The 27365-nt window shown below is 37.7% G+C and overlaps 3 protein-coding genes across 3 annotated transcripts in view; 2 read left to right on the top strand and 1 right to left on the bottom strand.

Annotated features, from left to right (window-relative positions):
* LOC145787425 (endoplasmic reticulum junction formation protein lunapark-B-like) overlaps positions 1–4913 on the top strand; it is a 41884-nt gene extending 36971 nt beyond the window's left edge. Inside the window, exon 11 of the mRNA XM_082599167.1 lies at positions 4348–4913. Coding sequence (XP_082455293.1) covers positions 4348–4913 — 566 coding nt within the window. The remainder of the gene's footprint in view (positions 1–4347) is intronic.
* Positions 4914–5726: 813 nt separating this feature from the next.
* On the top strand, positions 5727–12471 carry LOC145787426 (endoplasmic reticulum junction formation protein lunapark-B-like). Its single transcript, XM_082599168.1, has 11 exons — positions 5727–5851; positions 6535–6630; positions 7018–7151; positions 7586–7644; positions 7790–7830; positions 8282–8423; positions 8990–9142; positions 10294–10402; positions 10663–10733; positions 10888–11073; positions 11351–12471. Exons 1-11 carry the CDS (start codon positions 5825–5827, stop codon positions 11545–11547), a joined length of 1215 nt encoding a protein of 404 aa, XP_082455294.1. The 5' UTR covers positions 5727–5824; the 3' UTR covers positions 11548–12471.
* A 629-nt stretch (positions 12472–13100) lies between these two features.
* LOC145787618 (uncharacterized) lies at positions 13101–25145 on the bottom strand. The gene is made up of 4 exons (XM_082599391.1): positions 24890–25145; positions 24375–24433; positions 22936–23053; positions 13101–15424 (listed from the first exon to the last, which is right to left on the bottom strand). The coding sequence occupies exons 1-4, from the start codon at positions 24957–24959 to the stop codon at positions 15366–15368; spliced, it is 306 nt and encodes a 101-aa protein (XP_082455517.1). The 5' UTR covers positions 24960–25145; the 3' UTR covers positions 13101–15365.
* Positions 25146–27365: the final 2220 nt, after the last annotated feature.

Below are 27365 nucleotides of genomic sequence, written 5' to 3'. Positions count from 1 at the left end.
CAAATAAAATCTAGGATACTTTGTGCAGGAGATATAGCCTACGAGCTGTAGAAGCTACATATCACAGAGATTGTCTTCAGCGATTTCTCAGTAACCGTACTATAAAATCTGATCAGGTTGGTGAAAGCAGTGGAAGCATGCTCAACTCCCGCAACTCAGATTCGTTGAAGGAAGAAGCATTCAAAAAACTCTGTTTGTGGATGAATGAAATTAATTGAGTAGGCTTATGGCTGAATGATCGAGTAGTATTAGGGTAATGAAAATTAATCGATGAATGTAGTATCGATGAATGTATATTAATCGAGTAGGCTGAATGAAATTAATCGATGAATGTATTAATCGAGTAATATACATTGCAAGAGCTACGCGATCATATGTCGACATTTTTATCTAGCGATGTTCAAACTTACAGTAGCAAACATCTAAAATGGCGTTTGCTGGAGCACTTTGATGAGCAACTGAGCATCACTGAGGTGAAAGGCAAACCTAACGTGGTAACGCTAAAGAAACATGTCGATAACATTTTAAATGGTTGTTATGAAGAATCACGTTTTGAAGAAGATAAAGAGTTTAAAAAACTAATACAGCAAGCTGGAAGTGTTATAAAGAAAGAAATTCAAAAAATTGATAAAGCCCAAACATCTTATCCTGTTACTGAAGACATTAATCTGGAGTATCTTGCTTCCGAAATACCGGAGTCGCTTAAAGTCTTGAATGTCTGCAATAATGCCTCGATCGCGGAGTGAATCAGAAGAAACTTCTACAAATTGGTGTGTCCCATGTATTTCTGCAGTCAGCAAGCAGGATATTTTACATTTCCCCTTTTTTATTGTCAATTGGCATTTTTAAACATCAGGTCACAAGATCGCGTATTCTCTTGGATGTTATCATCCCTTGGTCTTTGTGCAAGTTATGGTCAAGTAATAGCGTTTCAACGATCAGCTGCTGTAAGCCAAGCGAATAGTGATAATACGGATGAGGCAATGGACTCTACAAGTCATCCCGGTTTATTCTGTCAGTGGGTTAGCAGGTAACTTCGATTTTAACGAAGATACTCTGACAGGTCATGATACAACGCATGTGATGGGCGTTATGAACTGTCAAACACCAAAATGGCAACTCGACCTCTAGTTATTGTAAAACGGACACGTCAGTGCAACTGAACTACTGGAATTAAGTAATTTTGGCAGTTTAGTCAAGTCGTATAGGCTACTGCTGCGAAGATGGGTACTTGGAAAGACGTACAAATCAAGCAGCTGAATGCCTCTGCTGTGTTATTTACGCACTATGAATTGCTTGACACTCTGTGGCTGTGTTCAAATGTATTCAATTCTGAGCCAGTACAATAGCAAGGGTTCATAGCCAATGTAGTTAAAGGTGAGTTTCAAGTTTTGTCAGTATCATTTAATTCTATGACACTGCTTAATCCCGCAACAGATGAAGCTGTTTACAACACAAGTACAATGATATTCGTTCAAGACCAAGCGAGAAAAATGAGCATATGTTGTGCACCGCTAACGTTTGACCAACCCCTCTACTTCAGAGCATTCAAAATTAAACAGGACAACTTTAGTATTTTCAAAAATGTTCACTTACGAATTGGTGGTTTTTATCAACTGATGTCCTTTCTCGGAGCAGCTTGCTCTTGGAGAAAATATGTGCTGATCGTTGCTATTTTGCTACGCGTTCTCTGGCTGCGATACAACATCCTGCTTTTACCGAATAGGAAAAGTAAAAGTTTAATCTTATCAGGTCTGGACAAAGTGCAATGTAAATGTGCCACCTTCGGAAACAAGGAAGCTTTAAAAGAAGACATTTCCAGAATTGGAGAAGAATTTGCTCAAATTCTGTACAAGCAAGGGTTTTCCATGGATACTTTGAAATTATTGTGCTACAATTACGCTGTATCCCCAATATATATATCAGTTGAAAGAATGCCTCCAACAAGTAGAGCATGCTACTTTCACAGCCTTCGTGTGCATCATCAAGTGTCAACATGGCGTCATTTAAAAACTGTGCTGAATCCTACTTTCTATGGATAGGCCTACAAGGAAACAGCTTCTGGTCTGGTCCCAATAATGACAATGAATGTGCACCCAAAACCTTTCTGAAAGAAATTAGGTGCAATCGCAGGAGCGCTAAACGTTTATGCACATCTTGTGGTTGCTCCAAGAAAGGCTTTAAGTGCAGTATTCACTGTGCTTGTGAAGCTCAGTGTGAAAATAATAAAAATAGTTGTATCTCTAGAACGGGACCTCAAATTGTTACTGTGGTAGTTTTTGCAAGTAAAATATTTTTTGCAATGAATGATTTGTAAATGAAAGTGAACGCATATTAAATATACACTGTATACGCTATACGCATATTAAATAGTCGCTATACATATTGAATATACGCTGTCTTTTCTGTTGAAGCATTAATCGCTCAAATTGCTGATATTCATCGTTTCATTAGCCTATACGTTGATTCTACATCTGCCAACGTTGTATCATCATTTGTTTCAGTTGCTAATGTTGTTGAAGTGTCATATAGCCTACATTGAATTACAATTTAACGTGGGCGATTTTAATTGCGTGAAAAACATTAAACAGTAATAAATGACCAAATACGTCACAAACATGGGTGTCGTCAGAAAAAATGAAGGGGTGGGGGAGAGGCGGGGGTTGCAAAGACACAATTTTTGAAGCCAAATTCATCTTGTAAGCTGCAACATAGGTAAGAAAACTTCTCAATTCAAAGTAACATTTGAGTGGTGAGGTGCGAGAATTGTGAAAAAAAACTACTGTTAACGTCTGATGTAAGTGGTTGTTGAGCCTACGGCGGAAAAATATTTAGAGAAACCAAAAAAATAAAATAGGGTTGGTGGAAAACCTGATGGGAAAGTATTTGCCTGGAAGGCGAATCCGATTTTGGAAAATTGCACTTTTGCAAGCAAATTACATGTAAAATCATAATCCGGGGGGGAGGGTTAGTGCTCCTTTCCTGCCGACACCTATGATCACAACCTTTTTAAATAGTTTTAATACACTTATCTTCTTGTGACTGTTAATTACGTGTATATATGCGTCACATGTTGCATTTTATTGAGAGCAAATATTTACAACCGCTAGATAGTGCGCTATGCAAATTTAAAAAAGCGGTATGGGGCAGTTCCTTAGGTCCGATTTTTGCCGAATTTTAGAATTGTCGATCTGACTACCAGACAAGCCTCCTGTAACCAAAATATGGTTGTTATCAAAAATGTCCGGGTCCAATGTCACTTCTTACTCGCCTACATAGACATTTTTGTGATGCTAACTTTCTTTGCCAAATCTCATATGACAGTCACAATATAACATTTGCTTAAATGTGACGAGACATGGTTTTATAGAGTCTGACTATGGCTTTTATTGCATTGCTTACCGCGCGTCTTTTTACGGATTATTTTATTAGGCGGATCTCGCAGAATTGTTCTGCCAGGATCATGAGACGGTGGTAGGTGGAGGTCCTTTTGTTTGTTGCAAATATTGCATTTGATTTTCACTTCTGCTGGAAATCCAAATGCTAGAATGCGGCAATACTGATGTTAGGGAAAGATTTTTTTAAGTGAAACTAGAAGTTTAGCAGGGATTTGAGATCAGTTTGGTCGTAGTGTATGATCAGTGTGGTTTTAGTATATGGCGCCCTCTTGTAACTAGGCTATCATTTCAAAGAGATAAATATTACATTTAGCCTTGAGATCGAAATTTCATCAGCCTCCATTCAATATTATAGGTATTTATGGTCTCATGCAGGCCGCTAATTCTATGCTTACAACTTGTGTTCATTGTATGCTCTTTCAGAATAAATCCATATTTTTGTATTTTTAAAAGGAGCTAATTTAACATCAAATAGTTTTTTGCTTTAATTGACATAAGCTAGAATTTTGCTTTATTTTTTTTGCTAAAATAATGTCATCTAAAAGATCAAATTCTTCTGATGATGAAGTCACTTCAAAAAAGTTAAAGTACGAAGAAGGGGACTGCAAGAATGACATAAAAGAAAGTTTTGATGGGGTCACTGCTGTGTCTGTCCTGAATGATAAAACCAGTCAAAAGGTTGCATGTATTCATGGCAAGTTTAAAGGACATGATGAAAAAGATGCAGTGATTATACTGGAAAGAAAAGCTTTTGATGTCACTGACAAAAAATTAGCAAAGCTCTTGTCGTCTGAAACTAAACTACAGATTGACTTGAAGAATGATATCTATTCCACATATAATGCAAAGTTGCCTTCTGACCTTTGTGACGTTAAAGCAACTGTCATTTTCCCTGCAACTCAAAAACATCTAAATAAATTTAAAAAACAAAACATTGTTCTTGTTTCAGAAACTTCTGAAGACTATTTCAAAGTTGTTGAGCCATTTCTGGAAAAACAATTTCAAGATCATGTGTTCAATATACAGTGGGTGTACAATATCTTAGAGCACAAAAAAGAAAAAGAACGCATCTTGTTTGAAGATAGTGATTCTGAGAATGGTTTTATTTTATTGCCAGACATGAAGTGGGATGGTAAAGATTTGAAGTCTCTTTATGTCATTGCCATTCCTCACCAACATGGAATTAAATCCTTGAGAGATCTAACATCAGAGCATATTCCTTTATTACAAAACATCTTGCTGAAATCTATTGGTGCCATTAATCAACAGTTTAATGTTGACAAAGACAAACTTCGCATGTACTTCCATTACCAGCCATCATATTACCATCTGCATATTCACATTAATCACATTGATTTGGATATCCCTGGGACAGGGGCCCTCCGAGCTCATTTGTTGCAAGATGTCATTGAAAACCTGCAACTTGCTGGTGATTATTATCAAAAAAAGACATTCCAATACACTCTTCCTGATAATGACAAGCTTCTTCAAGAACTTCAATCAGCCAAGAACTAATAGAAGTTTGAACATTTCCATTTCACCATCGTTCGTTTTATAACAATATCTTCCAAACAGCAATTAGCATTATTTTATACACTTTTCCAGTATCATGATAATGGAAATTCCTCATATTTTTTAGCAATGTAGTCTTCGAATTGAGTAAGGAATCTGCATGGAATGTGTCTCAAGTCTATACATTGAGATTTTGACCAGTAGCTCTAGCCATGTTTTATATAAGTGAATACTTCCACCTACCGTACCATGTTTTATTGGGTAGATATAACAATTCAGTCCTATGCTGTGCTGTTAAAGAGACAATATTTATGCCAGAGCACTCTTTCACATTTCATCTTGCCAATAAAAGCATTGCAAAACTGTTTGAAGCATCCTTGCAACATCTTATTAACATTCATTTACATTGAATATTCATACTGTACATATTTACTGTAAAAGAAATTGTTTCCTTTTTTCTAGTTGTTGGTCTTATTTTGTGTAATTTCAATCATGATTTCTGTTTTTTTTAATGATATTTGTGCATTCATCATCATAATCCATCGTCGGTTTGTTCCCCACTAGTGGGGGTGGCCGATTGTTTCCGTGCAGCAATTGTTTTAATCCCTTTTCATTGTAAAGTCAAATTGCAATATCATAATTCATAATAGGCTATTCAATTTTACTGTAGCAAGGTATGAAGATGTACATTTTAAAAGATATTATGAAAATTAGTGCAAACGTTTTGAAATATTCTGGTTTAAGAAGTCATGCATTGCATATAACTCCTCACTTTCATAGCCATATTACTAATTTAAAACTTTTTTATGAATTTTCAGATAACTAAATAGTTCATAATTGTGTTTTTACGTTCAAGCAATGAAAAAAGGTGTTTCTTCTTTATGACCTGAATTCAGTTGAAATTTTGATTTGCGATGGGATCTGTGTTTTCTAAATGGAAGGTAAGCCCTTCCTGTGCCTATCACTGACTTTGAAATGCATTTTGTTAAAGCTTCTACAGGAAGAGATCTGAAATCAAATCTAATTATATTTGAATAAAGTTGTGTGATATAAATATATATTTATTTTCTTGGCTGTGGACTCGAAGAGAGGCCACATGCAAACATTGGTTGCATGCTCACCAAAAGGTTCTGAGTCTGGGCATGTGTCAACTAAGTTGTATTTTCTCAGGGTTTACCAATGATTACTTTGTATCTCATTCCTTCTTGTTGTCATAAATCTTTTTCGACATATTTATTAGTCCATTGAGACTCAATAATCACAAAAGTAAGGATTAAGTTTCGTAATTTTCAAACTCCTATTCTATACGACAGGGGTGGGCAAACTTGTTCAATAAAAGAGTCACTTGCCAAAAATTACAAACATCAGCGAGCCGCAAAATGTGTAGTGCCAGTAAAATAGATAAATAATGAAAGACGCAGTTTGCCCATCGTTGCTATATTATTATATCTGGTGTCACTTTTGTGGTGATGATCACCACAAAAGTGACACACACATGTACACGTTGACATGTACACACACACACACACACACACATGTACGTGCTATATGGTATCACGTTTGTAGTGATGATTACACATGTATACGTTCACAGCTATGTTTCACATGACCACACACATTACAGAAAAAGAAAACTACTGTGGAAGTTTTAGAAGGAATTGATAAGGAAATACTGAGATTGCAAAGGTTTCGAAAATCTAATCAAGAACTTCGATCCAGGGTATGATTGATTGCAAAAGTAGCACAAGTTTTCATGCAATGTAACACGACCAAATGTATATTGTATAAGACGTCTTTATGTGTTGAAAGCATTTTAGAATTTTTTAATCAGATGTTGAAATAGAGTTTGAGCAGTGGGTTATTCTGCAAATCAGGTAGCCAGTTTGCTGAGGTTGAATCAATATAAAAAAGAAGTGATTTGTTTGCTGGGGTACTGTAGCTCACATCAAATTAGTTCTTATTTTGAAATGAATGGTCTGTAAAGTACTGATACTGAAGGCTCAGTAATATTCTTGCTTTAATGGTTTATTATGGAGCGTTGGTTTAAAAAATACATCCATAATTTTGATTCTGACTTCAAGTATTTAAACAAAGTTTGGATTTTCAGGTAATTGGGAACCTTATACTGTATTCAATCATTGTATATGTGATTGCATGTGCTGCTTTGTATTTTCTATTTATTCCTTCAACAGTATTTGAACGGGCTCTGCAAATTCTACCCTTTCTTTGCTTTCCTATATTGTAAGTGACGCTGAGTTCATGTATATATATATATATATATATACAATACATATACGATTATACGGTGTTAATGAAATACATCTAGAAATTCAAAAGTTATATTTTTGCAGATTTTGTTTGTTGTAGAAAATTAGGAGTACGTTTGACATATGCATACTATATACGTATATGACAAATGTGTGATTTGTGGTTGCCACAGTTTGGTATTTTATCTATTTATTTTGTAATTAGTTACTGTTGTGTTCATGCCCATATGGTAATGAAAAGATTTTCCAAGAAATGTTAATTGTAGTGCATCCTTAATTGGGCTTCTCTCTTGCACCAGCTTGAGGGGCGTACAGTTGTTCTCGTGTGGTATATTTCCTTTTATCATTTTTAAATGTTATTTTTTGCATATTGTATATATGTTAATTATGATATGTTTGCATTTGCAGAATTTATCTTTTAAAGCGCTTCTTACATTGGTGGTTTGTGAGGAAATTATCAAAAAATGGTGAGTGGAATAATTTGTCGTTTTTTCTCTTCTAATTTTTACTATTGTGGGGTCAAAAATATAAAACACCAATGTTTTATGCTACAGCAAAGCATTTAATGTTGATGCATTGCATAAATTGTTATTGTTGCTTTGTTTTGTTTAGAGCTGGAACTGCAAGAATTAAAAGATGAACGAAAAGATATTGTAAGTTACAAAAGACGGGTTGTAGTCTTTTGACACCTAAAACCACAACGAATTGTTTTCGCCTTTTCAAAGGAAGGGAATATTTGTATCTTTGTTGAATCATAATCACATATTTTTCATCAAGCACTCGCATTTAAAAGAACACTCTTTTCTACCTGTATGCACTTGTTGAATGAAAACTAAATGCTTGTGTGAGGAAATGATTTATTGGGTTTATATTTTATGTTACTGTAGCATTAGTAGCACCACAAAGAAATGTTCTCAGTTTTAAAGTTATCAATATCTTAATTTGCAGCCGCTACAAAAGAATAACTTGCATTACTGTTAGAAAAACTGACTTCTTCTACATCTGGCAGTTCTTTAGCTAGTTGTTAATTAAAATGTTGATGCTAATGATAGCTTTGCTGATGTAAGTAACTGTATTTCATGATTGTCATTTTTTTGTACAAAGCTTGAAAATGTTATGGAAACGGAAACCTACAAGAAAGCCAAAGAGATCCTGGAGAAATTTGACCCTGAGACCAAGAGGAAATTAGAAGAAGAAAGACTACGGCGAGAAGCTCCCATTTCTCCCCAGCAGACTCCCGGAACCGGTAGGCTAATTATACTAATATTATTGATTATTATCTCTAAGCACAATGCTCTTTTGCATCCAAAAATCCAACCTTTAAAGTTGTAAATGAAGTTGGACATTAGCTGTAACTGCAACTAACTGCACTACCGTTAGCGAGCTCTTGAGTAACTTGTGAAAAACCTGTCTGGTGTCATGAACAACAAACAGTCATAAACAGCTCCGTTGTGAATTATTACAGTTGACAAGATTGGTTAGAAAAAGATTATAGGTCTCTGTCGCGGTCAGCCATTTCGGATCACATTCGCCAGAACAATGATTCTATCTCGTTAAGTTTTTAGTTGTAAAGGTATAAAAACCATTGATAGAATATTTTTTGTCAAACGTTATTCAGCTAGCAAAAGTTATTGTCTTTTTTACATTGTTTCAATCTTGCAAAACGTGCAAGAAGATATAAAAGAGTAATTTTTGCAAATTGGGTGCTTACCAGTTACCACACACACAATTCAGTCTGATTGAGAATTGTAGGGTTAAGTTTTCTTGGCAATAACTGTTTCTCTTATACAGTTTTCTTTTATCTTGTCATAGAGCTGCGTAGGAGAAACATTGGCCCAGTCTCCCCAACTGGTCCCCGACCGATGTACCAGGCTTCCGGCTCGCCGATGGTCACCCCAGTTAGAAGCATGATGAATACAGCACTCCTGCCTAACCCTCAAACACCCACAAATGGGTTAGGGAGAGGTAAGATGAAAAATCATAAATTCAACACTCAACATGGCATACCATGTGAGCACAGTTTTTCATGGGGGTTATACACCATTGTTGGCGGTGTCTGTGCATAGTCCTGGTTAGTTACTGAACCATATGTGTATGGCTGATGTCCGCCACAACATTCTGACCCAGGAACTAAAATGTTGCATTTGTTGCCTTGCCAAAGTAATGATGCGGTCCATGCTTATTCAAATAGAATACACCCAAGTATATGCATGATGCATTTTTGTTTGTAACTATTGCAATCAATTTCTCAACACATTGCAAGGAGCAAACGAGATCGTATGGTAAGAATAATGTATATAGCCTATAATATCGCAACTCATTTCTTTTCTTTTTTCGCTACTTCATTCTAGTAGGCATCCTTCCATCTTTTCAGATGATGGTAGCACTCTGGGTACGGCAGCTTCTCATGTGGCTCTGAAGTCCAATCCTGGCGTGTAACCCGTTGACTGCTGTCCTCCGGTTTGTTTTTCGCACCCAGAGATGGGGGCGACTGGAGTGGCCTCTCCAGAGTGCTGGCCTGGGCGTCTGTATGGAGGTCTTGCGCTGCCCAAAACACAACAGGACCCCCCTCTCTGCCTCTCCGGCGTGGTCCGAGGGAACGCAAAGCGTGACACTCGGCGACGGTTTGGCTGCAGGAGTTGCCGGAAGGATGTCAGAGTTTGACAGTCGACCGCCTCACGTACTCCACTCCGGATTTTCTGTCTGGGTTAACTCCCGTAGCTTTTTCCAGGACTGGATGTAGCCGCAAGACAGCGGAGGTTTTTGAATCAGGGTTTGCCTTTCCCTAGACGAACTGCCGTCCAAGGCTGACGGGCTCCGGCTGTTGTACTGTCTTTTGTCTGACCTCTCACCTGTAACCTGCCCGACGTGGTTAGACCTACCAGGGGCTACGAGCCCCCGTCGGTATAGCCCACAGGATCCTTGAGGTACTCAAGCCTCCCCACCACGGCAAGGTAACAAGTACGGAGACGGAGAGGATTTCATTCTACTACTCTGAGAATAATGTAAATATATAATAACGTAAATCATTTCTCTGCTACTTTAGCCATAATAAAGCAGTATAATATAGCTCTGTCTTTAATCTTTAAATACTCTGTGTATTCCCTGGCATGTAGGTCAAAGAATGCCGTTCCCACAGTCGCTGCCACGTCCTCTCATTCGACAAAATCGTTCTACGATGGAGAAGATGGTGGAATATTTTGTTGGGGACGGGCCAAACAACAGGTGGGTGCTCTGAAGCTGCACAACAACACTTGCTGACGTTGTGTGAGCGCAAAGAAACAGCAAGGAAACTTACTGTCTGTGTTAGATGATTGAGTTGCGGTTTTTTTCAAAGTTGGGATTGTCATATGCCTAACAGCAGAGAAGGCATGGTTCAGAAAAGATTTTTAATTGCGTCTTGTACTTGTAAAAGTGTAATCACGAGTTATGGCTTAGTTCATAAGGGCATTGTTCCTGTCATAATTGCTTTGCAATTTGTTCAGATACGCCCTAATTTGCAAAAACTGTTATTCCCACAATGGAATGGCATTAAAGGAAGAGTTTGAGTACATGGGTGAGTCATTGGTTCAACCAATTTGCAACTACTTTTGTAAGTCTGTAGGACGTAGGTTCTACAGAGTTGTCGAGCAGATGTATCTAACTTGTGACTACTATATTTCTTTTCATATAAGTGACATTTAACGTTACTTTTACATGTTTTTTTGCAGAATACAGATGTGCATATTGCAGCTTTTTCAACACGGCTCGTAAGCAACGGCCGAACGCGCCGCGTCTTCCCTCCCGCGTCAGCTCCCCGATGGTCAAACGCAACCTTAGTAAGACTCATCAGAACGACAGTCCCAACGATGATGACTCTGAGGTTGCTGCATCTTCAACAGAACTTCAGCAACCAGGTAGGTACCACTAAGCGTCAATTTGAACTAGCCGCTTCTAATTATAGTGTAACCCAATGAAAAGCTTAGCAACTGGTGTGTAACTCGACACCCAAAATCTTTCGCCCATTATGACGTCATAAAGATGCGGGAACGGCCCTTGAATTTCCAAAAAATTCTCACGTTCTTCGAAAACTGCTTAGTGCTTATTGTATGAAACAGCCTACGGTACTGTATATTGTAAGTGTCAACAACTGGGAATAAATTCGTCGTAATGAAAACGATCCTCTTCAAACAGATGCAGAGCCAGCTACAAATGGTGATCTCAGCGACGGAGCAGATGATTCAAAGCAATTCTCTCATGGCGATACCACATCCGTTGCGGATCTTCAACAAGATGATGAGATCCCAATGGATGAGGGCAATGATGAGGGGGATCATGACGGAGAGCAGGAGAAGAGAGAGATAAATGAAGATTTTCCTAGCGGTTCATAAGATGCACCTTTTTGAAACGTTAGAAATAGTTGATTTTCTGTTCTTTTAGTGTTTTTCTTCAGTTACTAGTTCAAATCCCTTTAGGGTCGAGTAAAAAACTGCTTATTTTCGGTATTACATCATTGTGTCATAATTTGTTTCCCTTCTCGGTCGCTATTTGTTGATTTTCTCGTTTTTTTTTGCTGCTGGTGGTACTTTACTGCGTAATGCTTGGTGTATTGCAATTCCACCACCCTCTGCCATGTTGTTCTTGCCTCTTGCTACGACGAACAGACTTGTTGCCAATTGGGCGCGGGGACTATTTTCTTACCTGTTTTGATTGAAAATTTTGCAAATATCAACATCGACACTGGAAACAAGCAGTGGTTATTTTTACCACATAATTTCAGTGCATTTACCGTTTTTCTCATAAATTTAAAACTTCATTAAATATTGGCATTTCTTTTACACAATAAGAGCTGGCCCGTATTGAGAATGATTTAATGACCGAGTTTTGAGCCGTCTGATGCCTCTGTGCAGTTGATCTCCTTTTCTCAGCAATGAACTATAAGGAAGCAGGAAAGTGAACGTTAGTTGGTTCTGGAAATAAACGGTCCTTGTATTTAAAAATGCCTGATTGTGTGTCAATCACTGTCCACATTCTTAAAAGTTGCTTGATTCATCATTATTATTAAACGATAACTTTTCGCTGCTCTACGCTCTGTCGCTGGTACCTGGACATCTTAATGTGAGTTTAAATTCTTTCTGCCGCACGCCAATCATTTTAATTCATTTGTTTGCAAAGGAATTTTCAGATTTGATCGAGTATACACTGTTGTATGTTATAGAAAAGGAGCCCGTAATATTGGTTTTGTGTTGTTGCTGATACGAATCGCAGAGTTTCCTCGTTTCAAATACAATTTTGACATTACTTGCCAAACCGCATTTTGGTATTGCTCGTTGCCAGTAGAATTTCCATGACACTCTCCTGAGCGACACCAGTGTGCTGCACACGTGTAGTACCACACTGCATCTATATTCTATACCCGCATCTGCCTTTCCGATAATTTTAGCCAGTGCCGTTGAGTGAATACTTTGGGCCCGGTTCCAGTTAAATCCTCGGGCTCCAAATCGAGACATTTCTAAAAAACGCACTAGGCCTATATCCAAAGAATGCGAATTGTTTTTTACGTTTCCAAACTAAAGAATGTTTCCTGTTTTTCCAACGTCTATAAAAACTAGGCACAGTTTACATTACGGGACTCGCAACTCCGCTGTTTCGGTGACATTAGAAGAATCATTTGACATTTTTTTACAGACTTGCTTTCAACTGAAAACCTTAAATTGCTTTACAACCGTCTTCACTCTTTATGTAACCAATAAAAATTACACTGTTTTGTAATTTAGAAAAAAAAACGTAGCCTAATCCTTTTCGTTTTGCGGATAAGCCAAAAGGGAATATAGTTTCACATCTCCATGGTTTACAATCTCTAACAGAAGGACTGCATCTGATAAAATAATTGCGATATCAATTTGGTGAACAACACATTTTGTACAACAAAAAATAACATGCAAGAAGTTAACCGTTAGCCATTCCGCAACGGTAAGACACTTATAAATTTTAATAAAAACTTTTATGTTTGCTCGATCAACAGTCCTACGGTTTGGTCCCAATAAATTGTATTTTTAACAACCTCGTGCTGTAGACCTACTATAGGTTATAAATAAGCAGGAAAAATGGGTTATACAGTAATAACTTAGCCTACAGAATATTTATTAGTTGAGCAACGTCGTTTCAGAATAATTTTGTTCTAAAATTTATAAAACAACCTTCTCTACTAACGATGAGATTGAATGCAAATGTATTCTGTCGATAAGTTTATCTGTTGTGTAAAATTAAATAAATTCTACGTGGACTCAATATTTCACGTTAAATCTTCTTGTTACGTATACAGTCCCGAAACTTTTCTAGCTAGATATAGCCTAACCTCAAATCTTTTCTGGGGACTTCGTCCTTGTAAAGATATAGCCTCTACAGTAGATTTATTTAAAGCAATTGTGTGTATAAAATCCTCAAGCTCCACTGCTAAACACTTCTTATTTTTGAATGTTGGGCAAAGACATGGGGATCAGTGACAGAATCGATGAAAAGGAGGAGCAGGCTACAGCAAAAATGTAAGAACGCTGCGACCAGTGCTCCAGCTAAAGGAGCAATTGTGCAGTAGCCTAGCACTGTGTCATTTGCGCAGGGAAATTTTATTCTTGCTTAGCCTACTTGCAAAGTTATTAATTAAAAAAAAATCATTTGCCACTTAAATAACAGGAGTCCTGTGTGACAAAAAAGGATCCAAAATAGCTGAAATGAAAACTCTATTAAACGATAGAAGACCAGCAATGTTACATGGGATGCAGACGGTAGCCCTGATGAAGACAAAGGAAAGGAAAATGCACGTAGCAGAAATGAAAACGTTGCGATGGTTTCTGAGGTTGGCAAAGCAGGACAGAGTAAGAAATTAAATCATCAGAGAATCAATGCAAGTCGGAGAACTGAAAAACAAGCTGAGAGAGACACGCCTTTATAAATGGTTGCTCACGTGGTGAGGAAAAACGAAGAATATGTCGTAAGAAAATGAGACAATTAGAAGTTGGTAAAAGAAAGCGAGGCAAGCCAAAAAGAAGATGGAAAGACTGTGTGGCAGAAGATATGAAAATAGTAGAAGTGAAAGAAAAAGATGCTATTGACAGAGCGATGTGGAGGACTGCAATCTGCACCGGCGACCCCACTTGAAGTGGGAATAAAGCCAGAAGAAGACTATGCAAACGCACATAATCATAATGCGTAGAAAAAATTATTTTGTGCAATTTGTAATTTTCTTAAAGGAAATAATAGCTGAGATCAATGGTCTTCAATCGCTCTTTCAATATCTGCTGGAGGCTCGCTGCTATCAATTTAGTTTTTTTTCTCGTCGTCACTGCAAAAACAATAGCCTACTTGCAATAGTCTAGAAAACACTGCAAGCAACCAAACGATAATTTTATGACGTGCTTGAAAGCATAATCAGATCAGTAAAAAACTGCGACTCCAATGCACACCTTCAGAAGAGTTTAAGATGAAATAGATAAAAACATATACTGTATATACAACAACATGAGTAATTGTTAATCGATAGCCATGTGGGCTACAAAAGATAACATCCAGCTGGCTATTTTCAGCATAACCGCACTTCGAAATATTCAGACTACCAAAATAGACATGCAAGGATTACGTTGAGAGGCATTTGTCATCAAAAAGAAGCAACATTCAAAAAAAAAACACGCAATTGCAGCTTAGTCACTTAAGCTGATGAAATTTGACTCCCACGCTATCACTGTAGCACTCTCAAGAATAATTAAAATTTGCTGCTCCACACTTTGCAAAACAACGCAGTTTTTTTTGAGTCAAAAACAACAACAACGTTCGACTTCCCAACACTATATTTTCATAACCTACAGCAAAGTTTGGATCCAGCCAACGACCATGAAACTGAAATAGCCAGCAGAAAGTTATAATCTATTTAAAATCTTTCAAAGGCAACAAAATAATATAAGTCAACACAAAAATACTTCAAAATCTGGTTAACGCATGCAGGTTAAGTTTCAGCAAGTGGCCTGCATCGCTAGAAGATATACATGTACTCGGATTTGTAAGTAGTTAGGTTATTGTACGAAATAATATTGAGTCGTCACAAGACGATAACAATATTTATGTTTAATAGCCTTTCAATTTTATTCTTGAACAAACTTGAACTTCTTTAGAAGGACAGTCATTATTCTTTTGTACAAGATGACCAGTACATCGTCTATGTGTATATTTGGCCTCCCCTGTTGCATACCTGCTGTCTGCAGAACTTGCAAAGGTCTGAAAAATATGGAATATGAATCCGCTTATTAAATCCACCTCTGATTAAATCCACAATGGCTTTGGATCAAGGTGGATTTATTATGCGAATTTTACTGTATAAGGATATTTTTGTACAACTAGCCTGCAGTCAACAGGGAAATCTTGGTGTTCTTATATTTTGATGTTCTTGTAATCATGAGTTCTTACAACTTTATCGTATGTTGACATTAAAAGCACATTTAGGTGAGAGGAATATTATGAATTATTGTTCCCCGGAATCACCAAAACCAATAGAAAGGTTACTACTAGCATTGTTCTCAAAGCAACTTACATATCTGATACTGCATTGTGTAAAGTGTAAACTATTGCGTTATGACATAATTTGTTGCACATTCATATAAGCCATGGGTCACCAAACTACGGCCCGCGGGCCAGAACCGGCCCGCGAACTGATTTCATCCGGCCCGCCACGTGCTGCGGAAATTACAGCTGCACTACAATTCTGTACATGTGCTTCCCTAGGCATTAGCAATCGTCTTTGGCTTTGCCTTTTTGTGTAATAGAGTCTTCTTTGTTAAAATTGTTCGTTCTTATAGTTCGTTGTTGTATGTTGAATTTGTACAGTTTTCCACCAGGCAGCCTACATGTTGGTGTTATGTTTTTATCATTAGGCCACCACAAATGGGGACAGCCTAGGCCAAACTTGTAAAGATGTAATGTTTTTTCAAGAGCACGATGCCCTGTAGTGTATCACAGCAGGGGATAACTTTTCCAGCAACCTTTCGATTTTCATCACAACTTTGCTATTCCACCGCTGACTTTGTTATTTATTGTGCTCAATTCAAGTCAATGGAGATTCTAAGTAGTTGTATATCTTTTCGCAATTTGCATCCGGCCCGCAGCTGTTAATCTCGCAGCAATCCGGCCCTCAGAGAAAAAGTTTGGTGACCCCTGAGGGAAGGATTAACAAAATAGATCAAGCTGGGAACTGAGAAATAACAGCGGACTACTTTCAACACATTGATATCAAAGTCTGTGTTATGGCACCTAGTAGAAAACTGTCATCACTACTCTATTCCGTGAGATGTAGGCTAAAAACAGGAAATACATTTTTAAGAAAAATTTGCATTGGGTAAATGTACACTAGGGTAGGTCGATTTCTCCATTTATCATATAAATTTGAACATACGTGCGACATTACCTTCTAAACAGTTCTTCAAAGTTTAAAATCGTTTTGTGCACAGCAACCCTTTTACCCCAATGACCCTCTGTTCCTATAACAGGGTTGCCAGATTGGACGAAAAATTGCGAAAATTTTTGTCATTTTGCCTCATCTTTTTGCCCAAACCTGCAATCCTGCGCAGTGGGCGAACTTCTAATATTTGTGCGGTTTAACATACCACAAAAAGCTTTGTGAAACTGACTCTTTATCTGATTTATTCGATAATGGTCCGAGTTTCATGGAGAGCGTCTCAACAAGTAGGCCTAGTGCCTACAATACCATCCCAATCCCTTGTGTTGCAAGAGAAGCCGATCGAAAGATGGTTTTTGACAAACAGTTGCTGCTATTGCTACTGCTACTTTGCAGGATGTGTTAGAAGAAAACTTCTCCACAGACATCATTATGGACCCACGGAAAGTGAGACATACCGTAGCCGAGTCAAGAGGCGTACTGGATTGAAACCAACCCAACATGTCGTCAATAATTTTATATTGCTTTATTTCGATGGGAGAAAGGATGAATCATATGTCTTTGATGACTACAACCACAGTAGAAAAATAAAAGAAAACCAGTACGTTTTACTGACACAACCTGGTGACATCTAGGCTACATCTCTCATGTCACAACACCAAGTGGTCTTTCAGTTGACATTTTAAAATGTATGATCGACGAGAATATGAACATGGATGGAATTCGAATAACAGGTTGTGACGGGACAGCAGTGAACACTTTGAATCGTAATGGAGCAATTGCTAGAATAGAAGATCATATCCATTATCCAGTATGAAGTTCAGTGGAATATATGTTGGCCTATGCTGCCCATCAATGAGTTACCATTGCGGCATCTATTTGGATTATTGGGAAAGACATCTGGTCCAGAAACATTTATGGGTAAAATTGGCGATATTCTGTGGTTATACGTTATAGCCAGTGCTGTATTCGAGGGTATACGGCGGTATACGCAGTATACTCTCTGCTTTTTTGAGCAACTATTAGTATACCCTCTGGTTTTCCAAAGAGAGTGCGTATGCTATCCTTAATTCTTGACAACTACTAACTAACTACTTAACTCCTTGAGGACCATTGATAATGTGAGCTGTTTGATGTTTATTAATTGCAATGGACTATAGGCTACCTGTGGCTATCAATTTACCGCTAAAAAATATGTAAGATCCTGGCTGCTAAACCACCGATCAGCTAAAGATATATAGCCGAGTTGACTGCATAGCAGGCTGCATTGCCAAGTGGTGAGAGCCCTGGAACGGCACTCTAAAGGCGCCGGTTCGATACCGCTTACGAGCATGCGGCTGTGTCTTTGGCAGGACATTTTAAGGCATGCTTGAAGATGGACACGAAGATTGGTTCCCTTGTCTTCCCGTCCACTTAATCTAAATCTTCAACCACCAGGTCTAAGCCTGGATGCGACAACAACAAGCTAAGAATACTAGATCCCAAATTTGTAAAGAGGTTAAAGATGTAGACTGTTTGGAATGTACTTATAGAAAAATAAACAATTGTGTACCTCTCGTCCAATTTTGATGTTGATAATTTATGTCATGGTAGAAATAGAATTTTGCAAGTTGTGTATTATTTATCATTTTGGTAAATTTGACAGTATACCCTGTGCTTTTTTTACGAATACAGCACTGGTTATAGCCTTGGAGATCGCATTGTTTGATAAAATTGAAACTTCCCATTTGCGAAAATTGGACAACTCAAAGGATCTAAGCACAGACCAGATGTAACCTACCTTTTGGAAATCTGCCATGCAATCAGTTCTGGGGAATGCTCTGAAACACTCTTTCACAGATATCCTGGGAAATATAATCATTCACAAGCAGGGCCTCCGAGAGAAATCAGCACTGGTCGGGAAACAATACGAAAAATGGGCCCCATAATATTTTTTAGCAAATGTATAAGTTACAACTAATTTGTATCTTGTATTGCATGTTCGTGTTAAGCTGAAATTAGCCTACTTTCCTCAGCATGAAAAGAACTTCGTTCAATGTAAAAATCATCAAACTGGATTACACTTGCACTAAAAATGCCATTTAGGCAAACTATTTTGTCTAGAAAGCTTTGTAAACACACAATAGGCCGACAGGCAACGAAAATAGTTCAACCATGGCCACCTGGAGATGCGGCCTGATTTGTCACATTTTGCAGATTCTGATTACAGCTACTGCTAGTGCTTGACTGACATTTTTTGAGATGTTTTTACTTTTTGCGGTTTCCTAATGACAAAAAACTTTTTTGTTGCCTTGGGGAAGCAGTAGCAAATGAGAAAAAGTAAGTTGAAAAACGCAAAATCAGACTGTTATTGAAAATTAACAGTCTGACTAAAATTTACAAAATCAAATTTTCTTTGTTTTTCAACATGTGAGGATGTTAAAACCTATTGTGTCATCTGGGGAAAAGAATAAAGAAAGCGTAAAAATCTAATTTTTAGAAAAATTTATTTAAACGTTCGCCCAAAGTTAGAAAAACCTGGAAATTTCTGCAAAATGTGACAAATCAGGCCGTATCTTTAGGTGGCCATGGTTCAACCAAGCATTTAATTCAGGAGTGTCCAAACTTTTTCCCACGCGAGCCAGATTCATAGGAGTTCGCGGGCCAACAGCCACAATAATTTTTCTGAAAACTGCAAGTTGAATTTATATGATTTTTGTGTGTTTGCAGGTCAAAAATAACACATTGTACTACAACAGGCGCGGCCATACAAAAACGTCTCGTGGGCCGGAGTTGGCCCGCGGGCCGGACTTTGGACATCCCTAGTTTAATTCAACCCTTTCTGGACTTTTTGCAATGCAAAGTTACGGATCATAGCATCAAATGATAAAATTTTGCGACGTTTGAATTGATGCACAACATGTATAGTTAGGCTTTTCAATCGGCTTTGAGTCATAGGCCTACTGGAGCGCAAACAATTCTTTACAAATTGCAGTAGCCTAATTGCTAAAACCACGTTCTCAAAGCGCAACCGTTGGAGGTAGCTACCGGAACACAAAAAAAAAATCATAACAAAAATATTTGGAAAAACCTTTCGAAAGTTGCAATCAATGATTCCTATTGTGTAGAGATTATGGGGTGGTTCGTTCTGGTTTGCAGCTGAAGTTTGCTGTGTGGCTTTCTGTCAAAAGTACCAACTCATCCAAAATGTCTTGAAAAATGTCATTGTTGTAGCCTACAAATGGTTTAAATTTTTCCCACATGCCCGCAACTGCACAACAGACATAGGCCTACGATGAAATTTTCATGGAACTTCAAACTCATCGCCGATATGTTTGAGTTTGTTGATACATTTATCAATTCCAACAACTATCGAATCCTTTGCAATGTAGCCTACGGTAGAATACATTTCCTTCGAATGATTCAGCTAGGTGGAGTTATAAAAGCGTTCTGTCCTCAGGAAAAGAAAATCATTTTCTTTTAAATTTATATAGTAATTGCCACTGCAACTTTAGCTTAGGAGTAATAGCCTACTCTTTTCAGCTTTCTCTTATTTAGATTACATCTTTCTTTAATTTCATTAAATTCATCAGTGAATCTTGTTTCGGACCATAATCCACATAATGCAAAGCAGCCACAAATTTAAAACTGCTAGTTGTAGGCTACTTCAGCATTGACTCAGCTTCCGATCAAGCTCTTGTTGGTTCCAACTTGATGCATCTAAGAAACGTCTTTAGAGCTTCAATTGCAAAAGGGTAATGTAAAGCATTGGGTTTGACTGCACCACGCCTTGATTACCATCTCGAAGTCAATTTTCTTTGCAAGATGATAGGACAGCTTACTTTACATTTTTCAGAATTTTTCCTCTGACTGGGCTATAACTTTAAAGATGCCACAAGCTTACAGATAATCAATTACTCCAAAAATGATAAGACATTTGAACAACGCTGTCTGTAGGCAACATTATGCATTACAACTACATTTAGCCTAAGCAACAACATCCATAAACAAAAAACTCAAATAAAGAAAAAACTCACTACCTTCCAAAATCACATCATGAGAAGCATGACCAACAAAAGGCTACTTAACCATACGAAAACAGAAGATCTTTTAACTATGACAAAATTACATCCAATTGCAGCAGTAATAGGCTAAATTCAAAAGTTTTAAAACTGTTCGGCCACACTAAAAGATCACAATTCAGAATCAGCAAAGTTTGCATAGAAGGAAAAAGAAAACGTGGCAGACAACCAAAACGATGGCAAGACAACATCCAATCATGGACCGGACTCAATTTGGCGACACTGGGCGAGTTGGCTCAAAATCGCCACTATTGGAAGCAAATAACTCATGTTGATGAGCAATCTGCTGCAGGCGGAGATGATGACCGATGATGATCCATAAACAAAAAATATACAGGATTTACTTTCTTTAATCGGGCTTGGACTGATACCTTTAACTTTCCCAGATAACTTATGTTGGATGCAACATCCTATGCCTGGCCAACGCAGATTTTGAAGTTAAGGTTCAGTTGTCAAGCAAAAATAGTTCCCGCTTAGCTAAAACAGCACCAGTTTTCAAGTTGAAACTATCAATACAATCGAAACCGTTCAGTGATACAGAAATCATTTCAGCTTCAGATTTTACGTCCTGAAGCTGTTCAACATCGCCTACCTTAACACGCATCGAGAGTGACATTTACAATGATTGAGAAATACTTGGAACTACGCACTTAATTTAAGAATTTGTTGATTATTTAGTTGGTACATTTTTACTTTAGTACTAAATATGGGCCCCCCTCAAAACTGCAAAAACAAAAAACTACTCGTTTTACCTTTGCAATGTTTTGCTAGGGGGGAAACTGGCCCGACTTCCTCCCCCTCTCGGAGCCACTGTTCACAAGAGCAAATCGAATGTGCTATTATGTTAGTCAAACCCATCCATCAGAAGCTGTTAAGACATTGACACGATTCATTCCAACTGTATATTGGCCTGTATGGTTTGCCACTAAGATGGCCACAGATATCAGCGATGTTCCAGCAGTACTTTTCCTTATGATACAACTCAGTCGTGGACTTGAGCCAGTAGAAGTGCAGTCTGTCATCGACAAATCGATCAAGCAAAATTGTTATGCAGCTCACCCCGAAAACTTGCTATAGGCTATGTCATGTTTCATGACAATAGACTTGCCATTTGTGAGGTAGCTGTAAGGCGAATTCTGAAATCACGGAATCTTTCATCTACAATAATACGAAGATTCCATTGCCCTGCTGATAAACTTAATCTTAATGCAATGGATTATATTGATATGATCGACTGGACACAGATTGACGTTACTGAACCACCAGTATTATCATCTAAAAGTGAAGATAAACTTTGGGATGCAATAAAGTCAGTCCCAGTAAAGTCATCATACACACCACAGACTCAATCCGTTGAAAGAATGATTCGTGCAGTCGCTGAGGTCAGCCTCAACTCTGTCGGAAAGGAGAAAAGAAACAATGATTTATTCTATCTTAGATGCAAGAAAGCAGCGGCCTATATTTGAATCAAAGAAGACTGTGTTGTTTAGTTTAACATCCAGGTGTGGTTTCAACTCATTAAATTTCAATTGTGTTTTGTTTTCACTGCTGCCTACCTATTGAATATAATTTACCGTGAAGTATTGAATATAATTTACCGTGAAGTAGAAATCGTATTTTTTCATTCCACCTGGGGTAAGTGCATGGTTATGAGCACAACATCACATTGAAATTTGAACACTTTATTTAGTATGGCAAGCCTCACCTAAATACCGATTTATGCGACAATCTGACTATTTTGTGTGAAAATCGACCCACCCTAAATTGTACACTAAAATGAATTAAAACGGGCTACTCATAAAACATGTAATTTATCTGTAGAACATTTTCAAACATTTCTTTCAAAAGTAAATCCACTCCCAATAAGAATAACTACTTGTTTCTTAAACTATTTGGTGACATGGCATGGAGCGTTTAATGCTGTGTCCAACATCGCATTAACATTTTGCCGTGTACACGTTGGATGGGCAATTTATAAAACGACAATTTAGTCCTATTCTGCATCCAGCCAGACTCTTTTTACCAAAGCGTTTCCGCCCCGTTTTTGCGTTTTTCCGAGAAATGATTAAATTGCACAAAAGAATGCTAAAGTCCGCTGTCAACACTGGCTGCTGGGCAGCAAATCTCCTAAACATTATTCACCAAAGAAATACCTTTGGAGTTGAATTCTATATCACAAGTTTGTAGTAGGTGATCTCTGCATTCGGTAAGCAAATATTTTTGCTGTTAATTGATAATTTGTCACTTCAGGTGAGGTTAACAATAGGCCTACTTACTTTTCAAACTGTTGAATCTTTTGCACGGTTTTCTTCTGTGGAAAAATTCTCCTTTTTTGTTATAAGCGTACGACCACTTGCAAGAAGTGTTGCATATATTACTCCAGAATATATTAAACTACAAGAGAAAAATAGATTAAATTATAAATGCAGAAAAAACAGTTGTTTTTGTCAAAATAAAGTCAAGAAAATGAACAATGCCTTTGAGTCAAAATAAAAGAGACCGCTTTTGTAACTTAAATAAAGCCAATTTCGGGTCATAAATTCTTGATACCGGTAATCAGTTTTTGTCGTTTCCGAACATGTATTGAGAAGTTAAAACTTTGAAATTATCTATAAAATACTGTAGCTTGAAGCCTATAATTTATGATATGTTTTGGTATGTTTACGCGCGGCAACCAATAAGTTTCTACTACTACCACGAGTCTTAGTATCAAGCCTATTTGAAATGTGGCGGATGCTCCACAAGCTCAAACGGAAGGTACCGGGTCATTTGGTCGACAGGACGTTTGGTCGACAGGACATTTGGTCGACAGGACGTTAGGTCGACAGAACGATTCATTTTAGGGTTAGGCTAGGGTTAGTTAACTAACCTTAACCCTAACCTAACCCTAAAATGAATCGTTCTGTCGACTTAACGTCCTGTCGACCCAATGTCTTGTCGACCAAACGTCCTGTCGACCAAACGACCGTAGCCTACACCAAACGGAAGGGGGTGCATGAAAGCATACTCCATTACGCACGTCGAAACTTGGCCTATTGTCGCCAGATTGCACTTTTTTTGTAGAAGGATTAAGGTGTTTGTTCATTGAGCTACCGTAGTCAAAGAAATAATATTCAGCCAGAAATCTAGTCCAACACCTGCAGACGTTAAATCAATGTAAAAAAGGCCATTTTTGCTACCTAGGTAGCGTCTAAGATACCCAGAAAGTAACAAAACATTGATTTGTTATCTGGGTTAGTGCAATGGCAGAGAGGGACAATCTTACAATTGAAACAGTCGATAGTAAAATAAAAACACTTTCCAGTTAGCAAAAGTCGTCCTTTTTACATTGATTCAACGTCTGCAGACGCGAGGTATAGCTGTCTGCAGTTAGCGTCTGCAGCTCGAAATTCAACGTCTGCAGACACGGGCTTTCTACTTTACATAGCTGGGTTGATGACTTGCATACCAGCTCAGGGGCCGAGGGGTTTCGGCCTTCGGCTCTAGTGCTGGTAGGTCTAGGTTCGATACCAGGCCGTGTCAAACCAACGACTTTAAAGTGGTACCGATTGTGTTCTTTCTTGCATAACGCAGTGAGGATAAGTCGGGTAATAATGTGTTTACATCGTAAATATGATACAAAATTAAACAGGAGTCCTGTCGCTGAAAGACCTTAGCAGTTGTAGAGCGACAATCAATCAACTATATCATTAGCCTATCAATATTAAGGACTTACATACGCAGCTCTACGTGTTCGTATCAATGGGTGGCCACTCAGTCTTGAAGGAAACGTTTCTGCAATAAATCACACTTAAAAGTTTACTGTGTCGTTTAGTAGCCCAATAAACAAAAGGGCTAATACGCTCAACACAAGCAGATAAGACATAAAAGAAACAGCATACAAACCTGATGTCAATTAATTGTTAGCCACGTTACATTTTTTATTCAAAATTTAAGTTATATGAGAATCCTTTGAACGGATTACAATAGTGATTGATTGTGACAAATTTTTGCGGCGACTACTCACTAGAATAATTTTTTTTTTTAGAATATGTATATGTTGAGAATATGTTTACTTCAGTTTATTGCACACACCTGCATTGGTGAACTTATGTTTTGCTATGATAACATTTAACATGTCATGATAACAGTTTAAATCTGTGTCCTTATTCATGTTAGTTAGAGCTGATGGACATCGCCACCCGGCCAGATAACATTCATATGCTTCATCAATACAAACAATCAAGGTACCTGCATCGGAAGAGTCGAGATTGTAGACTACTACAAGCAAAACAAACAGGCTCCAAAAAATTGATTTCATCTTTTTGTGTATTTCGTTCCAGAGAAAGTTTCAATCTTGCATCAAAGTTAAACTAAAAGTTGTTGCAAGTTGTAATTTTTAAAATGCCAGATGAAGTTGTATTATTGAAGGTCAAAAATGTGTATACAACGTCCAATATTTAAATGTATAATAATACCTTTTTGTTATTAAACACTTTCTCTGCAATGAAGCTTAAGAAATACATTTTTAGTCTTTATACAGTTGTAGCCTACAACGCTTTTTTAGCTACAAAATGGCTTCGATTTCCAAGCATCCTATTTCTTCAACTGCATTTGACTGGTTGTTGAAGAAAAAACACAGTTCACCTCCACCCAGAGTGTGATAAATTGAGTGGACGTAGTTTCTGAAGAAAGGCTACCGGGGAAAATAAGCTGGCCAACCTACTCTTGTCGGTGCCGATGGCTTAGTACAGAATAATGAGAACCTTCCTTTAATCTTCCATTGCTTGGAATAAATCGGCCATATCTTTACACTGTTAATAACCATATAGCCTACTTTAATAATAGTCTAAGTGTTGAAATGTCAATAAAATAAATTCTTTGATGGACTAGTTGTGGTTGGTATTCTGCCACTGATGTTGGTAATTTGTTAAGCTGAACCTAAGGAATGAAGATGGTGTAGTTATCTGTAGGCTACTTGGTTGGTTGGTTTTAAATCTCTATCCTCGGACTGACAAAGCCTTGTTAGGTTATTCCTGGTAGCTTCGCATACTAGTAGAGGCTCTTGATGCAGGGCTGGTTACCGAGATTGACAGAGTGAAATTTCCGATTGTTAAAGTGTTGTTGCCGGGGAATTATTTCATTCACTAAGTGCCGCTGAATGGAGAGCAGTCCTCAGAATGTGTTGCTCAAACGCACACCCCGAGAGTCGAACCAGCGCCGCTTGATCTTCAAGCTTCTTCGTTCACGAAGTCACGCGCTAACCATAACCAACCGAGCTATCGCGGCACTATTTCAAGAAGTACGTTTCAGTTTTCAACTCCGTTGTATAACAATATATGATGCCAATTTATGAACTATCATTAGAAAATGTAAAAAAAAATTAAACAAATCTACCAACAATTTTTTTAATGCCTTTCTTCCCTTCAGTTCTCAATTATTAATTTGAACTACTCGCCGCATCATTTAGAAAAACTGACCAATTACAGAATCAGAAATTGTCATAACTTTGGTCAACGAGAAACGAAACGCTTTTGACCAATTAGAAGCAATGAGTGAAATTGCGTCACTTTGAAATAAAAAGTTTTGAAATAAAAATCTATCTACAGCATCAGAGTTGCCAGCTCTGTTTTCTAATGATTTTTAACTTCAGTAGCCTTCCAGCAAACTTTGACACATTTCAATAATCTTTTAATTCTGCACTGGACTGTAGGCTACTTAGCAAATTTTAGCTGTTTTCGGATTTTCACAATGGGCTGTAGGACTTCCAAGATTTCAATTAATTTAAGATTGCAGCCTTAGGCTCTTCTTCGACATTTTTAAGTTTCAGTTTCAATACTGGGATATACTTTGAACGTTTCAAATCTTTTTAGCGATTTTAAAACTGACAAGTATAAGCTAACTAGAAATTTCAGTGCTGTTCTAAACATTTTAAATCATTTTCCATTATTTCAGCCCGAGGCGCATTTGTCGGAAAAATTCTTTCTTTTGAGAAAACTTATGGAGCGGTCGTTCTTGTAAAAAGGAAAAAGATTTATCATCTGAGGAGGAAATCACAAAGTTTGTAACCATGCTGTTGAAGTAATGTTGGAGGGCAACCACAAATATATTAACCAAACAACTTTTCCAAACCACCATGTCTTGACAAAAGTGCACAAAGATGTATTTTCAATTAGCTAAGTGACTGAAATACAACAAACAGCAGAATAAAAACATAAAAGCTATTTAAAGAATTTGAACAAAAATTTTTTTAACCATTAAAACTAGCAGAAACACCTCGACACCAGATAACAGAATGACGCATGAATGGGCCCTCGAGGCGCAAACGCTGCGTAGATAAAAAGACTCGTAAAATTTAACATGTGCAAAGAATCTGATCATAAACGCCTCAATGAAAAAAGATGAATGTAAGTTACATTCAAGAAATATCAAGAAAGTATATCATAGTTTCGTATTGGTAACGTGTGGTTTGCACACGGTTTCTTTATTCAATAACCGCAGAATTTTGTTTGCACCGCAACACTTGGCTCAATTTATTATACAAAAGCTCATCAACTCGAATCCTCACTCGCTTGATAGCGGAAGATCTTTGTTTACATCACGATATTCGGCCAACTTGGCGACACTGGGCGAGTTGGCTCAAAATCGCCACTCTTGGAAGCAAATAACCCATGTTGATGCGCAATCTGCTGCAGGCGGAGATGACGACTAATGATGATTCGGCCAA

This window comes from Aplidium turbinatum, chromosome 18 (assembly GCF_918807975.1).
Source record: "Aplidium turbinatum chromosome 18, kaAplTurb1.1, whole genome shotgun sequence".
Classification (NCBI taxonomy): Eukaryota; Metazoa; Chordata; class Ascidiacea; order Aplousobranchia; family Polyclinidae; genus Aplidium; species Aplidium turbinatum.
The sequence above is the reverse complement of the archived record's forward strand: the minus strand, read 5'-3'. Positions and strand labels throughout refer to the sequence as shown.

Excerpts from the sequence above, each read along its gene's own strand:
- LOC145787426 (XM_082599168.1), top strand. The coding sequence starts at position 5,825 with ATGGGATCTGTGTTTTCTAAATGGAAG. Across the intron at positions 5,852-6,534 it reads CTGTGTTTTCTAAATGGAAG|AAAAAGAAAACTACTGTGGA; the intron begins GTAAGCCCTTCC and ends CACACATTACAG. Across the intron at positions 7,152-7,585 it reads TTTCTTTGCTTTCCTATATT|AATTTATCTTTTAAAGCGCT; the intron begins GTAAGTGACGCT and ends TTGCATTTGCAG.
- LOC145787618 (XM_082599391.1), bottom strand. The coding sequence starts at position 24,959 with ATGAAATCAATTTTTTGGAGCCTGTTTGTTTTGCTTGTAGTAGTCTAC. Across the intron at positions 24,434-24,889 it reads TCTCGACTCTTCCGATGCAG|AAACGTTTCCTTCAAGACTG; the intron begins GTACCTTGATTG and ends GATTTATTGCAG. Across the intron at positions 15,425-22,935 it reads AAGATTCAACAGTTTGAAAA|ACCTTTGCAAGTTCTGCAGA; the intron begins GTAAGTAGGCCT and ends CATATTTTTCAG.